Source organism: Mobula birostris, chromosome 24 (genome assembly GCF_030028105.1).
Source record: "Mobula birostris isolate sMobBir1 chromosome 24, sMobBir1.hap1, whole genome shotgun sequence".
Classification (NCBI taxonomy): Eukaryota; Metazoa; Chordata; class Chondrichthyes; order Myliobatiformes; family Myliobatidae; genus Mobula; species Mobula birostris.
The window spans coordinates 36,929,102-36,954,749 of NC_092393.1; the positions used below are offsets into that span (position 1 = coordinate 36,929,102).

General features: G+C 38.2%; 1 protein-coding gene across 2 annotated transcripts in view; it reads left to right on the top strand.

Annotated features, from left to right (window-relative positions):
- The first annotated feature begins 355 nt into the window (after window positions 1-355).
- LOC140187100 (casein kinase I) overlaps window positions 356-25,648 on the top strand; it is a 49,263-nt gene continuing 23,970 nt past the window's right edge. Inside the window, exons 1-3 of one of the 2 annotated variants that reach the window (XM_072242053.1) lie at window positions 356-751; window positions 19,438-19,548; window positions 24,745-24,893. In XM_072242053.1, coding sequence (XP_072098154.1) covers window positions 676-751; window positions 19,438-19,548; window positions 24,745-24,893 — 336 coding nt within the window. In that variant the 5' untranslated portion in view covers window positions 356-675. The remainder of the gene's footprint in view (window positions 752-19,437; window positions 19,549-24,744; window positions 24,894-25,648) is intronic. The other variant, XM_072242051.1, reaches the window with a different exon arrangement.

A 25,648-nucleotide genomic window follows, 5' to 3' on the forward strand; every position in this document is an offset into this window, starting at 1 on the left:
CTTCCTTTATTGGTAAGGCAAGGTGTGAGATCAGCTGAGGAGAGAATAAAATTTTAATTGACAAAATCTGCATATACAGTTCTTGTACTAGCACGATGGGCCAAAAACGCATCTAATATACTGAGAAATCTATACATCTGCTTTGCTAGGACAAACGGTTCATGATAACATACAGGCCAGTTGTCTGTGTCATACTGGGGTTTAATCACGTCCAGGAAACTGTAATCTGTTAAGGTTAGTCAATGGGGAATATTGCACAAACAGTTCCCACAGTCAACAGCTTCTCTTCCGAAGTAACAATCACAGAGACCTGTGACGTCACCGCCGTTCGCTTCGCCCTACCCAGTGGCGTCAGACGGCGGATATGACGTCAGTCGGTTGTCTCAGTACAGTAATGGCGAAGTAGATCTTGAGAGGTAGAGGGAGAGATAGTGATTAGAATCCGATGCAATCCTGCGCGCAGGTGGACAGAATGACATTAAAAGTTGGTGGAGCATAATCTGCAGTTTCTAACGTGTCGTTTGGTACAGATATTGTCGGGGTGTATTGGAAAAGGAGCGAGAAAAGTGATGGTGAAAATCGTTCTTTGAGAAAGGCAGGGAGAGAAATAGAGTTTCCCACAGTAACCGGGTTAAAATCAAAAACATTCATTGGGTACCAGGAGGAACCCCAACCATGGAGCTGAGAGTGGGAAACAGGTACCGGCTCGGCAGGAAAATCGGCAGCGGGTCCTTCGGAGACATTTACCTGGGTAAGAACTGAGTGGAATATTGGAAGGAAGACAAGAGAGAGAATAGTGCTCATAATAACCCAGTTAAAAAACAATGTGTATTATATCTCGACATGTGTCACTGGCCCAGAGTGGAATGTATATGGCAACAATTTAGAAAGATGAACTGTCATTCCCACAGTCAATCTCCATATCAGTAAATGTGCATCTGGGAAGATTGAATGCCGGGGATCACATATAAAAAGAACTGATTGAGTCCACATTAGATAACCTGTTTCACTAATCGACCCGTCAAAGAATAGAATATCAGATAGATTTTGCTGGAACAACAAATTACTTATGGGGGTGTAACGAAAATAACCGCTTTATTTTTTTAAAAAAAGCTCAGCTGATCTCTGAAGTAACACTGCTGGGGATAGAAGCTGTGTGAATTTGAGAGGATGGGGTTGGAACTAATCTTTCGCAAATTGCAGAAGTCGCGATCAAGGCTTTGCTGTTTTCTAAAGAAGTGTTTCAAAGTAATTGTTTGTGTAGAAGAAATGGATTATGGGAGCTCAGTAAATAATAAAATTTGTTTCCTGGTGCAGCAACAACATAACACCGTGAGCCAGGAACATGGGTTGTTTTATTTTGCATTGGTAATTGGTATAATGATCACATATTGTTTCAGGTCTAGGCATATTATTTATCCAAAAACACTTAATGAATGGTCTATCATTTAAATACTGAGCCTGTAATAGGCGTTATCTGGACACGAGCCAGAAAACTTCTCCAATTGCTTGATGCTAGTGCATTGCTGCCAATGTCATGTATAAATCTTTACAGAATCTTGCCTTCACAGCATAAAACATGGACCAACCCAGGTATTGGTTGAGTGTTACTGAACAGTAAAGCCTGGAAGCATTGAAGCAAATACATTTTTTGTTGCGAGGATGGTTTATTCCTGCTAAGATCTGGATGACCACTGAGTGAGCATGTTATAGCACTGGACTAGAGTACAGAGAAAGGAGTGTGTAAGGGCAAGAGAAGTGGAAGATAGTAACAGTTTATAGTATTTTTATTTTGTTTAAAATAGTAACTTCATACAGTATAAACGACCAAGCTCTTTGTGTTAATTTGATCAGCTGTATCTGTTATAAACTAAATTGTAACCAGTAGACCTTCACACACAAAATGCTGAAGAAACTCTTATGCAGCATCTATGGAGGGGAATAAAGAGCCAACATTTTAGGACAAGATCCTTCATCATTCCTGAATCTGGACTGTCAACTGTTTATTCCCCTCCACAGATGCGCGGGAATTGCTGAGTTCCTCCAACATTTTGTGTGCTGCTCAAGATTTCCAGCATCAGCACAATCTCCTGTCTTTAGTGGGCCTTCAGTTGTAATTAAAGCATGTGTTTGGGATCTCCTTGGTGTGGAATCAATAATGGATGTCAGCTCTTAAGTTTGAAGTGTTTTAGTGCAATTCATAATTGGCAGAATTTATATTAAACTTTGAATGGGGAGGGACATCTCAAATTGTTATCCTAAAATGGAGAAACTTGTTGATAGAAGTATCTCCTCCCACATGCCATTCCCAATGACTAGTGCTGGTGTGTGAATGTATCCAACTGACTTGCCTTGCCTCAAGAGCAGCCTCAGATGCAGAACCTTTTCAGATCCCTGAATAGACTGTGAATGCCTTTGTATTTTTGTTCGTGTGATTTTGGAATGCTGTCGGATTTACCTATTGCTTCACCTAAAATTTGCTATGTAAATCAAGAAGGGCTAGTTCGAAAACACCAAAATTGTTACTGCATTTGATATTTTACTGTCTATCACTTTTGGCTTAATCATTGGAAGCTTCTAAATATTGACTGGTTTGCATTTATGAACAATAGAAATGTTAAGGTGTACATTGTTTCAGGAAATGAGTCACACGTGCTTCAGGTCAAAATTTAGTGGACAGACTAAATTGTATTGCAGAAGCCATTTGTTTCTTAACCATCAAGATGGCCCCAACATTTTATTACAGTTGTAAGTAGGGATATTTGATATACCTTGTAACCCTTTTAAAATATTAAGGATTTAATTCTGGTTTTTGTTTAGTCATTTGTGGTCTAATTATGACATCTCTAGAAATTGGGTTTAGCCAATTCTTGTCCATTTTCTTTACAGAGCTAATCTTGGAAACTTTTCCTCTATTTCTGTGTGGCAGGCTGGGTGCTGGCAAAGAGACTGCACTGCAATAGGGAAATATTATCTCTCCCTTCAAATAGCAGGAAAAAAAAACTCATTTCAAGTCTTTTTCAAAATTGTTTGGTGAAATTGATCAAAACCAGTGTTTTTTTTTAAAGTACAGATTTAGGAATTAATTTTCAATGTGTGTTTGTCAGGGTTTTTTTGTTGTTGTGATTTGTGCTTTCCCTGCTATTTCCCCTCCCCCTCAAGGCCTTGATTCCTTTGTTTCTTTGTCCTGGAGCTGTATTGTGTAATTTGTTGTATAAAACATTCAAAATGGCTTCAGATGATTTATAAGAATATAGCAGTGTTGGACAGAAAGTTTTTATTAAAACCTGATTTCTCTATTATTTGATTTATAATTGAGAATTCCATTATCATTGTAATTTATTCTATTTCCATTGTTTTCAAGAACAAAAAGATGTTGCATTTGGTGAATTGACCTCAAAAGCAGAAGTATCCTGAAAGTTTTATTTAAATACTGATACCAGCCTAGCTGAAGCCACAGAGTATTCTAATACCATCAGTCTCTACCAGCTGGACATTCCCTGCCTTTTACAAATATTATGCGTTCTTCAGATTAACTGTGTCTTTTATGTCCATCAAAAAAAGGAATAGGCAGCTAGAGCACAAAAGAATAAAAGCAAAGCTTTCATCATATTTGGTTGCAGCATCTTGGAAAATGGAGGTTGATGAACATCTGTAGGGTTCAGTCTGGTCAGGAAAGGGCCACCTTGATGGTTCCAAAATTTCTTGACTGATTTTTAAGTGCTGAACTGAAATCCAATAACCTCCAAATTAGACTTTTGCAAGGTTTGTGATCTGCCGTGGGAATGAAGATGTTTCAATACATCTGTCCACTTTTGTTTAGTGGTGTGTAATTATGTGTTATGTGACTTCCCTAAGTTCAGATTTGTGTTAGGTGTTGGGAGATTTCCCAAGTCTTAGTCTTATCTGGAAATCAGGATAAATTTGAGTCTTGCTTCCTCATTTAGGAAGGTTTTGGTTTCTGGTAATTATCCTCAACATTTTCTTGCAGTCTCTTGGAGCTTTACCAGTCTGCTTTGATGCAACATCAGTAGTACAAAACTGAACGAGGTAGTTTTCATTTTGCAGCTGTACCAGCGTATGAATTTCCATTTTGAGATTGATATTTTCTCTGAAATTGTGATTTCAATTCACTAGAATCCAAAAACTAAAATTCATATCATTTCTTTAAAATCCTTCATGGTCCTGCCATTTGCTGATCATCCAGTTCTCTAATTCTTCAGGTCAGAAATAGGTATCTGGTGTAAACAATGATTCCTTCTAGGAGAAAAAGCTAGTTTTTTTTTGTCTGTTTGATTATATGCCCTATGAAGGTAATCTGTGAACTGTATACATTTGGTTACTTTTAGGCAGATGTGGTTGTTTACCCTCAAGTGAGTTGTGTTTTAATGTGACACCCTTAAATTTCTCATTTGGACAGTTATGCGGAATTATTTGCTGAAGACATTTGACATGGACCCAAAGTGAGATTCAATATTAGGAACACAATTCTATGAATGTGTCACAGAGGTGGGCAAAACAACAAATACGAGGTCAACATTAAAACAATTTCAAATAAATGCTGTACTATAACTTGGGAATGAAGTTGAGGGGATAAGTGTCATTGTTTACCTCTGATTTTTTTTGGAAAAGTGGAGGATGCATCTTGCATTAAAGTTGTTTCTTAAAGACAGCAGTTTCAAATATTTGAGAAACTAACACGTGGTTTAAAAGGTAACCACAATGCTCTTCAGAAATAAACTATAAAATATGAGATTTTAAGGCTGCAAAGGGATCAGAATTATTATGTTGAAGCAACTTCCTGATTGTAATTTGACATCTGAGTGCTAACCAAAACCACTACTGCTGATTTTGTATATTAAAAAAAATGTCTAGAATCCCCGGTAAAATAAATCATCAACAAGATATGCTAGGTGCTGTAAATCTGAAATAAAAATGGAAATTTCTGGAAATACTCATCAGGTAGTACCTGTGCAAAGAGAAATGGAGTTAACATTTCGAATGGGCAGATTTGTGTATGCCAGCATTTTGTAATCTTGGGTAAAATCATGGTTTAAACAACAGTAGAGCCAAACTTTACATTCCACATTTCCTTTTAAGCTATTGCTTATTGACTACAATCCAGTTTAGTGAGTTTAATACTTTCTCCATATTGTTTTTTAATTGATTTCTTTAAAGAATAAGATGATTTATTCTCATAATATGCTTTCAGTACACCTATGGGATATAGCAAGTTAGTTTTAACAATTTTAGATTAGTTTTTTCCTTGCAGAGGAAATGATAGTGAGAATGTGTTTCATGTCTGTATTCTTGCCGAATACACACTTTGTTATGGGAACAGGAAATGAAATACGTTAATCCTCTTTACTGATGATGAACTTTAAATTACTGCTTTGGGCACCAATTGAGGAAGAATAATGTGAATGTGTTTGTATTTAGTTGTATTTCAGTAAGGTAGTTAAGTGGAGTTTACTCAAAAATTAAATACTAATATGCTTTAGAATTAATTGTGAGATACACAAACTAAAATTAGTTCTGTTTTAGCACCAGCGTTAAAATTCAGGAAACAATTGGAGTGTCTGTTTTTGGAAATGGTTTAATTACCAAATAGATGTCTTGCAATGATTAGGAGGAGGGGAAGTGGATAGGCACATGGGCCATTCCTACCAAATATAGTGACTTTGTCTGGTGTTCAATATTGCTATCCTTAGCTAGTTGATTGATATGTGAGTGGCCCTAGATAACTGCTTTTGTTATTAAGGAAAGAAAAATGACTGGTTTCCTTCCTTTCCCTGAAAATGATAAAATTTGAGAAGTTATGACATGCATTTCTCTCATCTACTACTTGAAATAGGAATTTTTACTAGTTAAGGTACACACAATGCTTTTAATAAAGCACAGAGAAGCTGATTTATGAAATACTTAAAATTATTTCGTTAATTTTTGTCAGTAATTTTCTGAATTTGAGTGTAATTTGAAAACCTTCACTTGGCAGCCAGTGTTTTTTTTCCAATGTGATTAAATAAGTGGACAATAGAACAAGTGTGAAAGCAGAAATTCTTGGCATCTGTTACTGAAAATAATGTGTGGTAATCAGCATTTTTGTGCTATAGTGATTGTTATCTCCAAAATACTTACAGGTAAATATAATTCTGGACTTTTTGGTGAAATTAGGCCTAACTAAAGATGAGACACTTCATTTAGGTGTTTGGCAATGCATGATTCTGTGAATTTGTATAATCTGGCACAGATATTTGCTGAATAATGTCAGAAAGAAGGGAAGATGTGATTTTTCCCTATGACTTTAATATGGCTGATGTGAGGCAGATGAGGGCAAGCAACAGATTTGCCTTTACCATTTTTGTCTTTTGGTCTCTCCGTTATAGACAGCACTTTGATCACTTCATTTGTTTCAGAGTACTGGTGACTTTTACAAAGTAATACATCTTCATAAACCTTCCAGGACACCAAATAACTCAAGCTCCACCAGCAATTGAAGCAATTAAAATTGACAAATTTGGTTCCTCTTGTCAAACATTTATCCTCTTGTAAAGGTAGCTCACTGTGTGCAAATTTCAGCATTTGCTCTCGTTACTTAGCATATGGATATATAGATATGCTGATGTCATTCATATTCAGTTTTATATTACAACTCACCCTGCTTGTAATTTATTTTGAGTAATCAATGGCATTATGCCACATCTTTTCCAATTGTAGATGTAACCTGACCTGTCCATCTGCTTTCAGAGGTTAAGGGCCCACAATTCCATAATGTTTTCTTTTAAAGCCATGATTTACAAAATCAATGCGACATACTTAATGGATCCTCATTTTCCACTGCATTACCCTTGAGCTTGCAGCCTCCATCTCTTCTCTGTACAATAGTACATTTTTTAATCTGCCCTGCAGTCTTCACAGAATCATTATTTTTATTTGAAATTCTAAGAGTTTTGCTCTTAAAGGGCTAAAGTAGTTCACTACATCAGACAATACAGTGGATTTTGTTCATTGGGACCGGTACATTTTGGCCTAATTAAGTGGCTGCCCCAATTAGCTGATTTTTAACTACTTCAATGAAAATTATTTTAAAAAAAGATAAACTACCATTTAACTGAGTAACAAATTATGTATTTAAATGAAATACAGAACAAATTAGAACACTACCATAGCTGCAACAGTACTATAAAACTGTAGATTAGTTCCTAATAATTATCAACAGGCGAATTTATCCAGTGTATGCTACCATGTTCTTTTGATTGACTAAATGAACAAATTCATCGCAGACAGCTGGTGTAGATAATGGAATGCCTTCATGTAATAGTTTCGACAATTGTATCCTCCAAATCTTCATTTTCATTGTGATATTCAAGATGATTGTTGAGAAATACCTTAATTCTTCATAGTGCCTAACTTGTTGAAGTAGTGAAATAATTTCGTTTTCACTTCCAGCAGTTTCTGGCATCACCAAGCTTGAATGTTTGAAACCGCAGTGAGCAAAACACTTTGAATTGTCTTGGTGCTTATTACTTGCCAACTATCAGTGACAAACACACACAACTGACACTATTTAAAAACTTCACTCTGAGCACAGTGTAACTGCTACACAAATGTGCATGACTGACGCTAGTTAGAAACTTTTTGGCAAGTCATCTGCCCCAATTAAGTGACATAGTGTCCCAGTTAACAAAGGGCATCCTGGCTATTTTCTTGATTAGTTTTTGTTCTTTAAGAGTTGTCTCAAGTAAGCAGCTCCCCAATTAACCAATGGCCCAATTAATTGGCATCCACTGTATTTCAATGCCTCAGCCTAATTTTTCTTGCCTTAGCATTGAAATAGTATTGCTAAACTAAAGTTTTGATTAATAGTAAATGTTAAAAAGTAAACATATGAAGTATTTCTAAGTAGAATAATGCTAAACCATGCCATGTACCATTTGGTTCATTCATTTATGTATAGTTTGATTTTAATTTAGAAAGTGCATTTTGTCCGTGGGTCCCATATAATTTAAAATTGGTTTTATGGAGGCTACAAAAAAAGTTTTTTTGGTGCAATGTCATTTAATCTTATGTCTGATGATACTTTATTTTAGCTGTAATGAGTCCAGACAGAGGACAGAATTGCAACACCACAAGAGAGAAGTCACGTATGAGGATGTGGCATTTTGTTATCATTAATGTATCCAAAATAACCTGTTATTTATGCTTCTTGGGCCTAATTAACAATTTGTTATCCGGACAAATTGATGTCAACCAGAGCCTTGAGGTATCTTGGCAGTGGAACAGATAATTCTGCCCATCATGTTTTCTTGCATTCTCACTTCCTGTGCCTTTTTCAGGGATCTCCTTTCAATGGAAGTTTCTCAGCCATGGTTTTTTTGGGAGAATTCTATTTCTTTGTAACCACTTTGATTTCTATCTTTCTCTTTTTAATTCTTCAGTATAGTACCTTCTCATTACTGCCTTGGTGACCAGAAAAATCTCATTGAAACTAATTCTTTGTCATTATGAAGCCCTTTAGTTCAACTGCAAATACATTAGCCCAAATGGAAATAAAATAATCCTAGAGAATTATTGCTGCCCATTTGCTGTTCCTTCCCAATTTTTGCCTAAAATTGCATCTGGTATTCCAGCTCAGTTATGCATATTGAGTATTATTTCCTTTTATTTATCCCCAGACGTTCTGCTCTCTTTTTCTTGAGCAGCAAATACAATCTTTCTTCCTGTTTTTATTTTCTCATACATTGCTTCCAGTTTTCATTCCAATTTGTAAGGCTGTTTGCTGTACTGGTGTTAATTTTGTTACCATCAGCAGTTTTCAAGTGTCTTTTTACTCTACAGGCTAATTAGTCATTATTGAGCCATATTTCCTGTATGATTTCTGTTTGGATGTTTCCAGTGTATCTGTTTGAATATTCTAGTCTATAAGATAACTTGTGTTTTGATAAAGTAAGTCACAGAGGGCCTGAAGATATTGAAGCAACTTAAACCTTTTGATGATCCTCTTGACTTTTGTCTGCCTTATCATTTGCACCCAATTACATTCAGCATAGAACTAATTCCAAGAATAATTTTTTGATAATTACAGGCTAACTAGAGACTAGGTCATGAAATCCATAAAAGTGCGTAGTTATTTCTCAAGAAACATGAGGTTTTATAACGCAATGACTAGTTATGGAGCACATTAGAAACATTGGATTGGGTTTAACAAGCCATAGTTTTAATACAAAATTATAGTTAAATTGTTCATTACCTTTAGAAATGCTTTCTGGTGCATAATTTAGGAAAGGTGTGCAAAATGTTGAATTACAGTGAATTTGTGTTAATTGGGGCACATCAGGAATAATCAATTTTTGCCTAATTAATCAGCTGCCCCAATTAGCTGAGGTTTCATGGAAATAGTTAAAAAGGTATAAAAAAGATGAACTGAGTAACAAACTGAGATATCAATCAAATTGGAACACCAGAAAACTCTGTTAATTCCTAATAGTTATCTATGGAGGAATTCATCCAGTGTAAACAAACAAAATCATCACCAGCACCTAGTGCAGTTAATTGAATGCCTTTATTACAGCACTATCAATGATTGCATCCTCCAAAGCTTCTGTTTCATTGTAACATTCAAGATGACTGTCAATAGATTCTTTGTAGTGCCTAACTTGTCAAGTAGCGAAATCATTACATTTTCACTCCTAGTCGTTTCTAGCATCTCTAGGCCTGAATGCTTGAAAGTGTATTGAGCAGAATAGTTTGGAGTTGTCTCCTACATATTTTTTTTTACAAACTGTGTGACAAAAATCACTTTCTTTTGAAGACAAGCACAACTGTTCGCTTAAGGACCGCACACGTATGCACGATTAATGCTAGTTGCTTGCCCCAATTAAGCGGCAGTGTCCCAAGTAAACGAAGGGAATCTTGGCAATTTCTCAATTGTTTTTTTGTTCTTTAAGAGCTGTCTCAATTAAGCGGCTGCCCTGATTAACCGATGGCCCAATTAACTAGAATCAAGTAAAGTGGTAAGACTATTTAAAATAATAAGACTATTTACGAATACTTAATTGCAAATGATTTGGTAACTTTGATGAGGTAAGATAAAAGATCTGTATGTTCTACTGTGTTCTACTGGTTTATGGGAGATTGGATTTTAGAAAACTCAGCTTTATGCAAATAACCCCAGACCCTGTTCACGAGTTTAGTCCTTGAATCACTTCACCGGGACATATAAAAGCCAGTGTCTTCCCCAAACTTTCCTCTAGGTGAGATAAAACATTATGATCCCCAGGAAATCTCTTTTATTAAGGTGCTCATAGTTTTCTCAACAGTTAGTAGATCAGTTTCCCCCATTCCCCCTTCCTCCTTCCCCTTCCTTCACCCTCCTCATTCCACCTGGACTGCATTTGGACAAATAACAACGGTTTTTTGTGCTGACCTACCTCTACCCTTTGCAAATCAGCCTCCAAGAATGGTTAAAGTTAAAGATCTCTTATTACAGTTTTGGGAGGAATTTGTTTCCAGTTAGGAAAATGCAGTCTATAAGCACTTGCGGGGAACTGAGCCATTGCATAGTTCGGAGACTCCCTGTATAATTGTTTAAATGCGGAATTATGTGATGATGACAAAAAAAAATTGGTTCCATTTGTTTGAATTCTTTGTGGTTTGCCATTATTTGTTCTAAATGTTACGGACTCTAAATGCTCTCTGGAGTCTGCAGTGCTCTGAAAAGTTGCTCATTAATGCAATTTATGAGTTCTCAGCAATTCATGTGAATATAATGTAACACATTACATCTGCTATTAGTTACAGAGCAGTTCTATTCCATTTCTAAATGTTCTATGTTCAAACTTTCTGTTTGTGTTGTTTAACCACGTAAATGTGTGTGTATATGTATGTGTATATTTGTACTTGTGTTTATAGCTCTGTCTGCACGTGCATACCTGCATGCGTGTGTTTGTGTGTTTAAATATGTGTGTGTATACACGCACACAAGTGTGCGTGCACACCTACACCCACCCTATAAAAAGCATTCTCCCTCCCCTCCCTTTGGAAGTGTTCATATTTAAATGTTTTACAGCATTGAATTACAGTGGATATAATTTGCCTTTTTTGACACTGAACAACAGAAAAAGACTCTTACGAGTCAAAGCGAAAACAGATCTCTACAAAGTGATCTGAATTAATTACAAATATAAAAATACAAAATGATTGTATGTATTCATCACAAAATAATTGATTGATTGTATTCACCACCACCCCCTTTACTATGACACACCGAATCATCATTGGTGCAGCCAAATGGTTTTAGAAGTCATGTGATTAGTTAAATGAAGATCTGCTTTTGGAGACCTGTGTGCCGTCAAGGTGTTTCAATTGATTGTAGTAAAAATACACCTGTATCTGAAAGGCCCAACTGCTGGTGAGTCAGTGTCTCGGCAAAAACTACATCATGAAGACAAAAGAACACTCCAAACAACTCCACGAAAAGGTTATTGAAAAGCACAGGTCGGGAGATGCATACAAGAAAATTTCCAAGTTACTGAATATCCCTTAGAGTACAAAATGGAACGAATATGGCACAGCTGTGAATCTGCCTAGTGCTGGCTGAACTGAGTAACTGCAAGAAGGGGATTAGTGAGAGAGGGTATCAAGAGACCTATGACAACTCTGGAGTTAGAAGCTTCAGTGGCTGAGATGGGAGAGACTGCGTATACAACAACTGTTGCCCAGTGGTTTCACCAGTCGCAACTTTATGGGATAGTGGCAAAGAGATAGTTGGCAAAAGATTTCGGCTAAAGTTTGCCAGAAGGCATGTGGGAGACTCTGAAGTTAGCTGGAAGATGGTCTGATGAAACCAAATTTAAGCTTTTTGGCCATCAGACTAAATGCTGTGTTTGGCATAAGCCAAACAACACATCACCAAAACCACACTATCTCTACTGTTAAACATGGTGGTGGTTGCATCATGCTGTGTGGATGCTTTACCTGCAGCAGGCCCTGGAAGGCTTGTGAAGGCAGAGGGTGAAATGAATACAGCAAAATACAAGAAAATCCTGGAGGAAAACCTGGTACAGTCTGAAAGAAAACTGCAACTTGGGAGAAGATTTGTTTTTCCAGCAAGGCAGTGACCCCAAGCATAAAACTAAAGCTATACCAGAATGGGTTAAAAACATCAAAGTTAATATCTAGGAGTGGCAATTCAGAGTTCAGACCTCAGTCCAATTGAGAATTTGTGGCTGGACTTGAAAAGGGCTGACAGGACTTCAATTTTGTGAAGAAGAATGAGGAAAAATTGTAGTGTTCAGATGTGCAAAGCTGAAAGAGACCTAGCCACCCAAACTCAAGGCTGTAAGTGCTGCCAAAGGTGCATCTACTAAATATTGACTTGAAGTGGGGAATTCTGTGCAATTATTTTGTGTTTTATATTTGTAACTAGTTTAGATAATTTTGTAGATGTTTTCACTTCAACATGAAAGAGTCTTTCTGTTTATCAATGTCAAAATAAGCAAATTAAATCCGCTGTGATTCAGTATTGTAAAACAATAAGACATAAAAGCTTCCAAGGAGGTGAATACTTTTTATAGGCTGTGTGTGTGTGTATGCATGTGTATGTCTGTGTGTATACATATATAAAGATTCAACCTGTTATATTTAAATAATTCTTATAAAGGTCACATCATGAATGTCAGTTATGTTTGGTGTTGCTTGTTTAAACAAACACACAATATCCTTTTCTGCTAACTCCACTTAAGCTGTTTACAGTTTTATTTTAGATTTTCATAAAATATTGTATGTTCAATGGAGCATATGAATATGATTTTTTCTAATTTTTTTATGTAATAAAGATATTTATGACATAAATCCCATAGAAGGAATTTATTTATTAAGAAACCAAAGTACCCCTGACATTTAGGTAACAAGTTAAGCTCTTCTAGTCTCAGAAGATTGGCCCTTAGTTGCACCCATCTGCACAGTTTTCCATTCACCTCTGATTACCATCACAAAATTAGAATTTTGACCTAAGACCTAAAATTAGAGATGGTCACATTCTTGGTGACAAGAGTTTGGTGAGTTGGTGTGGAGAACCTGCAGGAGATATGTAATGCGGCAATGTGTAGTTGGAGTAGCTACCTGACCCTCCAGCCAAGCGTAATGAAGCTTTGGGAACAGCATATCCTCAGGCTGTGTACTGCTGAGACCCTACCCATTTCCCCTTTTCTCCCATTGCAATGCCTTTACTGGAACACACCCATGTGGTCTCTGGCAGCAGACAAAATTGGGTGTTTTACACCTTGATTTGCAAACGGCTTTGATATTGGAGACAGGGTGGAGGATTAAATAATTTACTTTAAATAATTAGTAAATTACAGACTTTTGGGGGGATGGGGAAAGATGTGTCCAGTATAGTTTGAAATTAAGCTTACTTTTGGATTACGTGGACTTCTATGATACTGCTACTTGTTGTTTGTCACCCCCAAGCTTGCATCTGCTTCCACCTTTGCATAACTGGAAACAGTCGAATACCAGCAGTTGACTTTGGAAATGGTGGCTGCAGCAAAATTGAAATTGTGTAATGGGTGAAACAGTGAGCAGTTGAGCTTTGAGTATAGTTTCAGTTGCACTGTTCAGACGTGGTCATTATTCCCATCACAATATTGACTTCAGAGTTATAAATGTGGAGCAGGGAGTTGAGCCGTTTGTTGAACTTCTGATCAGTAGCACCTTTGGGGATTTTGATGGTAAGTAACTTGGTAGTCAAGCTCTTGAAGCTCAAATAAAGTGCTTGAGAGTTTGTGAAAATGTCACTAATTGACATTGTGTACTGTAGCTGGCAAGGTTTGCAATATCATTGAAGAAATTGGAATGGAGCTCTTGCCACTTGAATTGTCAAGCCTGTTAATTAGTAGAAACAAATGATGATTAGATTGGAGATACTTCTGGGAATTGTCCACAGGAATAATTTATGCTTTTGTTGAACATTTATAGACCATCCCCAGGTAATGGATAGGGTCTGTTTTCAAGGATTCAAAGGTCCAATTTAATGTCAGAGAAACGTATACAATATACATCGTGAAATGCTTTTTCTTCGCAAACCTCTACGAAAACAGAAGTGCCCCAAAGAATGAATGACAGTTAAACGTGAGAACCCCAAAGTCCCCTCCCAACGCCCCCCTTCCTCATGTAAGCGGCAGCAAGCAGCAATCCCCCACTCTTCCTCCCCCTCCACTGGCAAAAAAAAAGCGAGCATCAGCACTGCCACCGAGTGCTCAAGTGTAAGCAAGGCAATAGCAAATACACAGACTTGCAGTTGCCCCAAAGACTTCACATTTCATCTGGCATTCGACATACCACAGATTCTCTCTCTCCTTAATAAGAGAGAGGGAGATGTCTTCATTTTCCCAGCAAGCGGGGAGACATAACAACAACTCGCTGGTTTACAATGTTAAAAGTCTGTTGCTCCGCTTTTTTCAAGCTCTGTGTCTGAAGATCGCAACGATCTTGGGTCTTCGGGCCCACAGCAGTAGATTTTCCGACTCCCCCGATGACACACGGGTCTTCTGGCGTGACACCAACCCTCGATCCACCCATCTCCAGAGCCCTGAGATCTTAGGCTTCCAAATACAAGCCAGACTGTCAGGCCAAACCCTTAGTGTGCCGAACGACGGCCAGTCCTGAAACTGGAATGGGTCCCATTCCGGCAAAGAACCGAAGTCTGCATGTAACTCGAGGTCAGGGCCTTCAAAAGAGCCCTGAAAAGGGAAAAATAAAGATATTAAAGATGGAAATAGAGCTGTTTCCAAAGATGCAGGTAAAGGAGTCGCCATTTAGCGCCATCTTCACTCCGCCTCCATCATCACAGAAATCTATAAGTCAATTTTCACTTGTGTTGGAAAACTCAGGAATGTCATTTGATATGGTAATCATGCCTCCACAGTATTGTAATGAGTTATATCAAAAACAAGTGAGACTGATAAGAAAAATAATTGCTGAAAAGTGTGGTGGGGAGAGGGATAGCACTTGTTCTGCCATACATAAGAATTTAAAGTTCAAAGTAAATTTTATTATCCAAGTACATATGTCACCCATACAACCCTAAGGTTAATTTTCTTATTGACATGCTCATCAAATCTATAGAATAATAACTAATATCAAACTCTTAACAGAATCAATGAAAGACCACCCAGCTAAGGCATTCAGCTACAGTGCAGAAGATGACAAACTATGCAAGTGCAAAAAGAAATAACTATATAAATAAATAAGCAATAAATTTCTAGAACATGAGATAAACAGTCCTTTAAACTGTGTCCATTGGTCTTGGGATCATTTCAATGTTGGAGTAAGTGAATTTGAGTAAAGTTATCCCTTTTGTTCAAGAGCCTGATGGTCAAGGGGTAGTAACTGTTCCTCAACCTGGTGATGTGAATCCCGAGGCTCCTGTACCTTTTTCTTGATGACAACAGTGAGAAGAGAGCATGTCTTGGGTAGTGGGGGTCCCTGATGATGGATGCTGCTTTCATGTGACAGCTTTTCAAATAGATGTGCTCAGTGATTGGGAGTTCTTTACCCTTGATGGGCTGGACTATATCCACTACACTTCGTACAATTTTCCATTCAAGGGCTTTGGTGTTTCCATTCCAGGCTCAGATGCATCCAGTTAGTATACTCTTTGCTAAACATCTATAGAAATTCGTCAGTTTTAGATGTCTTGTCAAATCTCCACAAAACCCCAAGGAATTAGAGACCCCTCTGTGCTTTCTTTGTAGTGGACTTGCGTGTGGGGCCCAAAGCAGGTCTTCTGAAATAATAACTCCTAGGAATTTAAAGTTGCTAACCCTATCCACCCCTGATCTACCAATGATTACTGGCTCATGACCTCTGGTTTCCTTCTCCTGAAGTCTTGCCTTTATTGAGTGAGAGATTGTTGTTATAACACCATTCAGCCAAATTTTCAATTTCCCTCCTATATGCTAATTAATCACCACCTTTGATTTGGCCTATGACAATAGCGCCATCAGCAAACTTGAATACAGCCCTGGAACTGTGCTTAGTCTCACAGTCATAAGTACAAAGCAAGTAGAGCAGAGGGCCAAGCACACAACCATATGGTGCACATGTGCTGATGGATGTTGTGGAGGAAATGTTGCTAATCTGAATTTACTGGGGTCTGCACAAAATATTATGGAAGCTCATTCACATGTAGGCTTGTCCATAACTCAGGCGTTTCTAACCCAGTGATGAACGATCTTCCAAAGCTCACACCATGGAAGACCATTCAAAAGAGGCAACAGTAAAGAAAAACCATTATGAGAATCATATATAAGCCTCCAAATAGTAGCTAAGATAGGGGCTGAGATTGCAAAGGGAACCGGAAAGGACATGTAAAAAGGATAATGTTACAATTGTAGTGAGGGTCTTCAGTATGCAAGGTGATTGGGGAAAATCAGGTTGGTGGCGGATCACAATAGAGAGCATTTGTTGAATGACTATAAGATGGCTTTTTAGAGCAGCTTGTGCTTGAACCTACTCGGGGAAAAGCTGTCTGAGATTGGGTGTTGTGTAATAAGCCAGATTTGATTAGCTCAATGTAAAGGAACTTTTAGGAGGCAGTGATCATAACATTGAATTTATACTACAAATTGAGAGGGAGAAGCATTAGTCACATGTATCAGTATCACACTGGAATAACGGGAATTATAGAGGAATGAGAGAGGAGCTTGCCCAGCTGGATTGGAGGGAGATACTGGTAGGGATGACGGCAGAACAGAGGTGGCTGAGGTTTCTGGGATTAGTTCACAAGCCACAGAAGAAGCACTTCTCAAATGGCAGGGATAGGCAACTGTGGCTGACAAGGGAAGTTAAGACTGCATGAAAGCCTAGGAAAAGGCATATAAGGTAGCAAAAGTGAGTGGGAAGTTGAGTGATTGGGAAGCTTTTAAAATCCAACAAAAGGCAACTAAGGAGTCAGCGAGGTGAGAGTTGATATTGGACTACTGGAAAACAATGCTGGTGAGTTAGTAATGGGGAACAAAGAAATGGCAGATGAACTTGATAAGTATTTTGCTTCGTCTTTACTGTGGAAGACACCAGAGGTCCATTTGTGTCAGGGAATAGGAGTGAATGCCATTGCTGTTACAAAGGAAAAAGTGCTAGGCAAGCTGAAAGGTCTTAAGGGGATAAGTCACTGGACCAGATGGACTACATCCCAGAGTCCTGAAAGAGGTTGCTGAAGAGATGACAGATGCGTCACGATCTTGACAGAATCACTTGATTCTGGCATGGTTCTGGAGGACTGGAAAATTCCAAATGTCACTCCACTCTTTAAGAGGAGAGGAAGACGAGAGAGAAAATTATTGGCCAGTTAACCTTAACCTCAGTGGTTGGGAAAGTGTTGGAGCTCATTATTAAGAATGAGGTTTTGGGATACTTAGAGACTAATGGTAAAATAAGTCGAAGTCAGCATGGTTTCTGTGAAGGGAACTTTTGCCTGACCGATCTGTTAAAGTTCTTTGAGGAAGTAATGAGCAGGGTGGAGAAAGGAGAGGCAGTGGATGTCATTTACTTAGATTTTCAGAAGGCATTTGATAAGGTTCCTCACATGATGCTGTTTAACAAGATAAAATCTTATGGTGTTATAGGAGATATACTGGCATGGTTGAATGGCTGACAGGCCGGAGGCAGTGAGTGGGAATAAAAGGGGGTCTTTTCTGGTTGGCTGTCAGTGACTAGTGGTGTTCCTCGGATCAGTGTTGAGACCACTACTTTTTACATTGTTTGTCAGTGATTTGGAGAGTGGAATTGATAGCTTTGTGGCAAAGTTTGCGGATGATATGAAGATAGGCAGAGGAGTAGGTAGTGCTGAGGAGGCAATGCTATTGCAGCAAGACAAATTGGAAAAATGGGCAAAAAAGTGTCAGAATACAGTATTGGGAAATGTATGATCATGCATTTTGATAAAAGGATCAATAGTGCAGACTGTTATTTAAATGGGGAGAAAATTGAAACATCAGAAATGCAAAGGGACTTAGGAGTCCTCGTGCAAGACTCTCAGGAGGTTAATTCACAGGTTGAGTCTGTGGTAAAGAAGGCAACCGCAGTGTGGGCATTTATTTCAAGGGGAATAGAATATAAAAACAAGGAAATAATGCTGAAGCTTTATAAGACACTAGTCAGGCTGAACTTGGAGTATTGTCAACAGTTTTGATCGCTTTATCTCGGAAAGGATGTCATTGGAGAGAGTCCAGAGGAGATTCACGAGGATGATTCCAGGAATGAAGCAGTTAACATATGAGGAGCGTTTGGCAGCTTTGGGCCTGTACTCACTGGAACTTTAGAACAATGTGTGGAGATCTCATTGAAACCTACTGAATGTTGAAAGGACTAGATGAGGTAGATATGAAGAGGATGTTTCCTCTGGTGGGGATATCCAGAACTAGAGGGCACAGCCTCAAATTTGGCAGGGTGGGGGGGGGGAGATGGTGGGCAACCTTCTAGAACACAGGTAAGAAGGAATTTTTTTTTTAGCCAGAGAATAGTGAATCTGTGGAATTCTCTGCCAAACACTGTGGTGGAGGCCAAGTCCATTGATATATTTAAAGTGGAAGTTGATAGATTCTTGATTGGTCAGGACGTCAAGGGATATGGTGAGAGGGCAGGTGTATGCGGTTGAATGACATCCAGGATCAGCCATGATGAAATGGCAGAGCAGGCTCGATGGGCCAAATGGCTTATGTCCCATAGTCTAAGAGTAGAATTTTTCTGAAATTATTCAGGAATAGCTAAGCAACTAAAATGTGAAATATTGGTGTATTACTCATTCTGAGAAAATTGAAGTAGTGCCCCTCTTTGTAGTTCATTGTTTCACAAGTAGTTTTTGTTTTTAGAAAATGCCTTCTTGCTTTCTAATTTGACTTGAGATAAGATAAGCTTTGTCTAGTGATGTTGTTTGTGTTCTGTGAATATGGTAGGCATGTTATGGTGGCAACACTTGCGGTCTTTCTGCCCCAGCACATCCTTGGGTTGCGTCGTCAACTCAAACAACACATTTCATTGTATGTTTCGATGTTTATGAGATAAAAGAATCTGAATTTGAATAGTGAAAGCACTACTGTCCCTCAGCAGAAAACCATAGCAAACCACTGTCTGTAGTTGATCATATTGGCTGCCCAAGTTGATCACTGACAAACAATGTCTCTGTAGCCAGCTGACAACGGAGCTGTGAATTTTGGTGCCTCTGATTCTATTTGGACGCAGCACTTTTTGCAAGTCTGTGATAGTTTCAGTTCTTTGGTTGGCTAGCCCTTCAAGACATGTGTGTTGCATTAGCTAGTTGCTTCACACTGGTATATCCAGGACATGCTTTTGTCTTCAAAGCAGTAACTGTGACTTCATGTGGTATTCCTTGCTGAGCTTTCACTGATGTATAAAGGCTTTGTTTGTTTCTCACAGGAACCGACATTGCTGCAGGAGAGGAGGTAGCCATCAAGCTGGAATGTGTGAAAACCAAACACCCACAGTTGCACATTGAGAGCAAGATCTACAAGATGATGCAAGGAGGAGGTAATTTTTTTTTCTTGCCCTTTCCATCTATCTTGACTACATTCAGTTAAGTGGTTGTATTAAAATTTGCTTATGTGGTTTTAATGGTGGCAGTACAAGGTAAAGTACCAAACTGATGATAAACTTTCCTGCTGAAAAGTGATTATTTTCCATTTTTCTTTTTTCATCTCCAACTCACTTCCTTACCATTTGTCTGTCTATACAGTAGAACTGCTTTGTTGCAGTGACTCAGTTAACTGCATATGGGATTTTGATCCTTGCCTCCAGATTGTTTAGGACTTTGTGGTACTAAGTTTGATCAAACAAATGAGAAGGAACGTTAGATTTACTATCACAATGTATTCTAATATTCCTTTCCAAGACCGTATTTTGGCAAATTTGACCATTTGGGCATACTCCTACTACTTGCCTGCGAACAGAATCTAAAAAGCAAGGCTCCAAAGATCAAGACAGCTAAGAGGTGGTCGCAGGAGGCAGAGAAATGGTTACAGGGTTGCCTTAAGTCAAGTCTGGAGATCAAGAATGCTACAAGAGGTGCCAGTATGATCTTCAGAAAGCCAACTCAAGGGTGAAGTGGAGATTCCAGACTAGACTGGAATCAGCAAAGGATTCTGGACATCTATGGCAGGGTTTGAATGCCATAACCTCCTACAAAGTTGAATCTTGTGACATAGGGGATGGTAGAGCTTTGCTTCCAGATGAGCTCAATGCCTTCTATGCTTGCTTTGACCACCAGAATATGGAGGAACTATCGTTCACCCCCATGTGTCCTGATCATATGGTCTCAGGAGACATGCGGGCTGCCATCCAGCGAGTGAATCCAAGGAAAGCATCCGGTCCAGATGGAATATCTGGCTGAACACTGAAGACCTGTGCTGACCAACTGGCTGGTGTGTTCACAGATATCTTCAGCCTCTCGCTCCAGCAGTATGTGGTACCCACCTGCTTCAGGCAGGCTTCGATCATATCAGTGCCAAAGAGAGTGTGATAACCTGCCTCAATGACTATTGCCCAGTGGCACTTATCCACAGTGGTGAAGTGTTTTTGAGAGTCTGGTGTTGAAGCACATCAGCTCCTGTCTGAGTGGCAACTCTGATGCTTTCCAAATTTCCTACCAAAGCAACAGGTCTACAGTGGATAGCATCTCATTGCCTTCTGACACAACCCTGGAACATCTGGACAGCAAAGATGCATACATCAGGATGCCCTTTACTGATTACAGCTCAGCATTTAATACCATCATCTCTTCAAAACTAATCCAATAAACTCCAAGACCTGGGCCTCAATAACCCCTTGTGCAGTTGAATCCTGGGTTTCCTCACTTGCAGACCCCAATCAGTTGGGATTGGCAAAAACATCTCCACACTCTCTGTCAGCACAGGAGCACCACAGGGATGTGTGCTTGGCCCCCTGCTCTACCTGCTGTACACCTATGACTGTGTGGCTGTACAGCTGCAACATCATGTACAAGTTTACTGATGACACCACTGTTGAGGGCTGTATCAAAGGTCGTGATGAATCAGCATACAAGAGGGAGATTGAAAATTTGGCTGAGTGATATAACAACAACCACCTCTCAATGTCATTAAGACAAAGGAACTGATTTGTAAACTTCAGTAGAGGGAAACCAGAGGTCCATGAGCCAGTGCTCATCGGAGGATCTGAGGTGGAGTAACTTTAAATTCCTGGGTGTCATTATCTCAGAGGATCTGTCCTGGACCAATCATATAAATGTAATTGCAAAAAGAGCATGACAGTGCCTCTACTTCCTCAGGAGGCTGGAGATTCAGCATGTTACTAAAAACTTGGCAACCTTCTATAGACGTGTGATGGAAAGTGAGCTACTGGCTGCATTACGGCCTGGTATGGGAACACCAATGCCTTTTGAGCAGAAAAGATGTAAAGCCTTCCCAACCATTAAGCACATCTGCATGAAACGTTGCCATGGAAAAGCAGCATACATCATCAAAGATTCTCACCACCCAGGTCATGCCCTTTGCTTGGTGCTGCCCTCAGGTACAGGTACCTCAGGACTTGCACCACCAGGTTCAAGAACAGTTACTACCCCTCAACCATCAGACCCTTGAACAAAAGGGGACACTCATTCAATTTCTGGTGTTCTCATAATCAATGGTCTCATTTTAAAGACTCTTTGTCTTAAAATTTCTTGCTTCATATTTATTGCTATTTACTTATATTCGCATTTGCACAGCTTATTGTTCACTGGTCCTGTTTACAGTTATAATTCTATAGATTTGCTAAGTATGCCTATAGGAAAAAGAATCTCAGTGTTGTATGTGTTGACACATATGTACTCTGATAATAAATTTTACTTTGAACTTTGAATCTAGAAGGATGCTACACACAGAGCTGCAAATGTATTTCAGTGTACCTAAGGTCACAGCTGTAGACAACAGCTGCCATTACATTCCTTCCATTCCCAGCCTTAATGCATATCCACACTGCAATGTCTTTGGTCCATATGTTATAAAAATATGCTGGTCAAGTTCCAAGACTGAGGTACTTACAAAGGATCCTCTTCCATATTCGTATCTTCCTGTCCCATTTGAATGCTTTGCCTGTAATCTAAGATTGATCATTTATTTTTGACTACATTAATCAGCAACGAGTTATATTTCAGAGGAGGAAACAGCTTACCCAGATTGTTTGCTCTGTTAAAGAATAAATGGGGCATCATCTGTTTATTGTTTGATATTGACATCTTGAATTCAAAAAAAAGTCTTACATTTTTGTAAGGGAGCAAATGTCTTGAGTAGCTAATTTTTATTGGGTTGTAGTTATTTCAGAAATAGTTCACACTAAGTATTTATCACTGATAATTCTCTTGTATTCTTCTACCATAGGGAAATCTTTTCTGAGGTATTGTTGCTTGGTAACCAACTGTTTTTTCTGTATTGTTCATTGGCTGTCAGTCGCAGATAAATTTCAGTAGTGAGTTTGAGAATCATGCCAAATTCTGATTAGGGCTGTTAATCTATTTAATTGTTTTTGTTGCTATTTAATAAACCATCCTTGCAGCCTGCAATTGTGAAAAAGAAGTGATGTAACACTCGCATTGGAAGTGGAGAATTTATGTTTCTTCTGTTAGAATTATGTTCTTTCTTCAGGGAACCTTCCCCAAACACACTAGTGTTTGAACAGGTTGTGAACAAGGTAACCAAGTATAATATGGAGCAATTAACATCTCTGAGTATAAACTTTGCATCATCAGCTCCAACTGTTATTGTTAGGCATTGCTCTTTTTAAATAGAACAGGTTGTTAGAAAAATCTGATGTGCTTGTCTATTTAGTGTGAATCTTATGACTTGAAAATGGACAAAATTTCAGCAGCCTATTATTTTGGATAGTATATACGTTAATTAAATTTCAGGCATACACACATAGAAATTTAACAAAAACTTGAAACTCATGACTTAAAAGACTGGGTTATGATAAGGTCTGAGTTTAGGATGAGGACTGCAATTAAACAAGATACAAATAAATGAGTGCGACCTTGCTTTTTGTTGGCAAGTGGTTTTCTCTGGTGAATTAAAGCAAACCATGGACTGATTTTTAACTAAAACACTTTTGTTATTTCAATGCTTTAACCATTCAGAATCTCAGGACGATATCTGGTAACGTGTATGTACTCTGATAATAAGTTTTACTTTGAACTTTGAACTTCATATTGTGGAAGATCACTTACTAGGTTCATTTCTTTTCAACTGTTCTTCTTACTTTCCACAAGCTGACTATCTGAATGCAGCCTAATATACAAGATCTCAATGCTAGAAGTTGACACAACTAACGTGTCTTCATACAATATAAAAACTTTTTAAGAATGAAGCCTTTTAATTTTACTACTCAGACTGTACTGTGGATCGCTGAGCAGATGGATTCATCAAAAGTTGAATTAATACAAATTTCATGTGGTTAAAATTTAAAATGTTCATGTTTTCACAAGTCCATCTGTATGTTTACTTTGTTCATACACAATGATAAATTTATCTGAAAGCTTTCCTGTTCTTCTGCCCATTGTTAAAAATTGAACTGGGTCAAAACAGTGGCACTATGCTGCCTGGCCTGTTGCGTTCCACCAGCATTTTGTGTGTGTTGCTTGAATTTCCAGCATCTGCAGATTTTCTCGTGTTTGCCCTTGATAAAAATTTTTGTTAGACCTTAATAGTGTATATGCTCAAAATATTTTACTATTTTGTCCAGCAAAGTTAAGAACTATTTTTAAAAATAATAAGGTTTCTTGGGAAAATGCAGTCTTGGCTGAGAAAATGGTAAATGTTTGTGGATTTTAGAAATTGAGTTAATACTGCCTTTTTTTTAAACCATAGTATCAATTTGAGTCTTATGCAAAAGGTTAAGTTGCATTTTGAGGAGGTTAATTGTTAAATCATGATTTTATATTGAACAGACTATTTTCTTTCTTGTAAGTTGATTATGTAACTAGAAAATGGCAGAGCAGATCTTGTCTGAAGTGATCAATCGATGGTTTAAAAACAAAACAAGCCAAATTTTCATAAAAATGAATGTAATTAATTGCTCTGCTTTGTTATTTTGAAATGCTGCAGTTACATTTATTTTCTAGCCAATTCTTGCAGAATGTGTGGTTGCCATTTCCCTTGACATTTGATTGGTTTTATCTGACAATAGGCAGCACTGTCAACAAACCTCATGGTCCATTCTAGAATGTTAATTTGCATGCCATCAGCATCAACTGGCTCAACTGGAAATGCTCTTGCCTCTGAGTGGGATCATGTCTCAAGCGCAACTCCTGAGCAAAGCTGTGACCGTTGGCTGGCATCAGAAATTATTGTAATGAGTTGTTAACTAATTAATTGCCGCAAACCATTAGTTCTTTTTGGTGTTTGGTGTCTTAACTTTTCCCTTTGCTAAATTATCAAATCAAGTAGAATGAGTAGTTTGAATCTTAAGCCATTTCTCTTTTTTTTTTAAAACATCCTAACTTGGATCATTTAGTCAACAGAAATCAAGAAAACCAATAGAGTGAAATAACTAAGAAAACATATTTTTGAACCGATCTGAATAATCTTGTCTATCAACTACCTGAAAATTCAACCAACTTATAAATCTTGCTCAATAAAGTAAGGTTTCACAGTTAACAATAATGCAAGATGATAATTACTTTGTGCTTTCTTTATACTCAACTTATTTCTTGTACAGTTGGGATCCCAACCATCAAGTGGTGTGGTGCTGAGGGAGATTACAATGTGATGGTGATGGAACTGCTTGGACCAAGTCTTGAGGATCTCTTTAACTTCTGTTCTCGTAAATTCAGCCTTAAGACAGTCCTCCTTCTTGCTGATCAGATGGTAAGAAATAATTCTACGTGTAGCTTTTTTGTGATTGTGGAATTGACAACAAAAGACTAAAAGCAATATTTTTCCTTTCCAATTTGCACCCATTTTCAATATAATACATGATTTTTTTTCTTTCCAGCAACTGCATTATAAATTGAGTGAAAAGATTGTGGAAAAACAATGTAGTGTTGTAGGGCTTCAAGTAGTAAAAGATGGGTTTGTGATTGCTGTTTCCCATCTGTGTTCCTGGTTTCAGCTGTGGAAAAGTGCTAAGTGGAAACTAGGTTGCTTCTCGACCAGAAAAGGAGCAAGGATGGAAGAACCCCTCTCCAAGAACCTCATCTGGCTCTTGATTGACTGCACAGGTGTAGTTATGTTACCACTTTTTGCATCAATGCAAATTGTTTTGGGTAAACATTGATGCAGAAGTGCCAGGATATCTGGGGAGTCCAACACCAGTCTGATTCCCATGTAAATTTAAGATGTGCAGTTTGAGGTCCATTATCATGAGAAAGCAGGCACTTCCAGCTGTGCTCCCCAAACATTGAAAATTAACAATGCAAGAACTTCGGTTACTTTCAAAATTCAGAGGGGCCATACTATTTGCGTTTTCTCCTTTTGCATTTCATTTCATTGTTGTAGTCTACTGGTAAGCCAACATAATTGCAACATTATTTATCAATGAACAAGCCAAATGACTGAGGAAGCATGTTTGGGGAAGGTATAACGTGATTAAGAGGGAAATTACTGTTGTAAGTGATGGATGA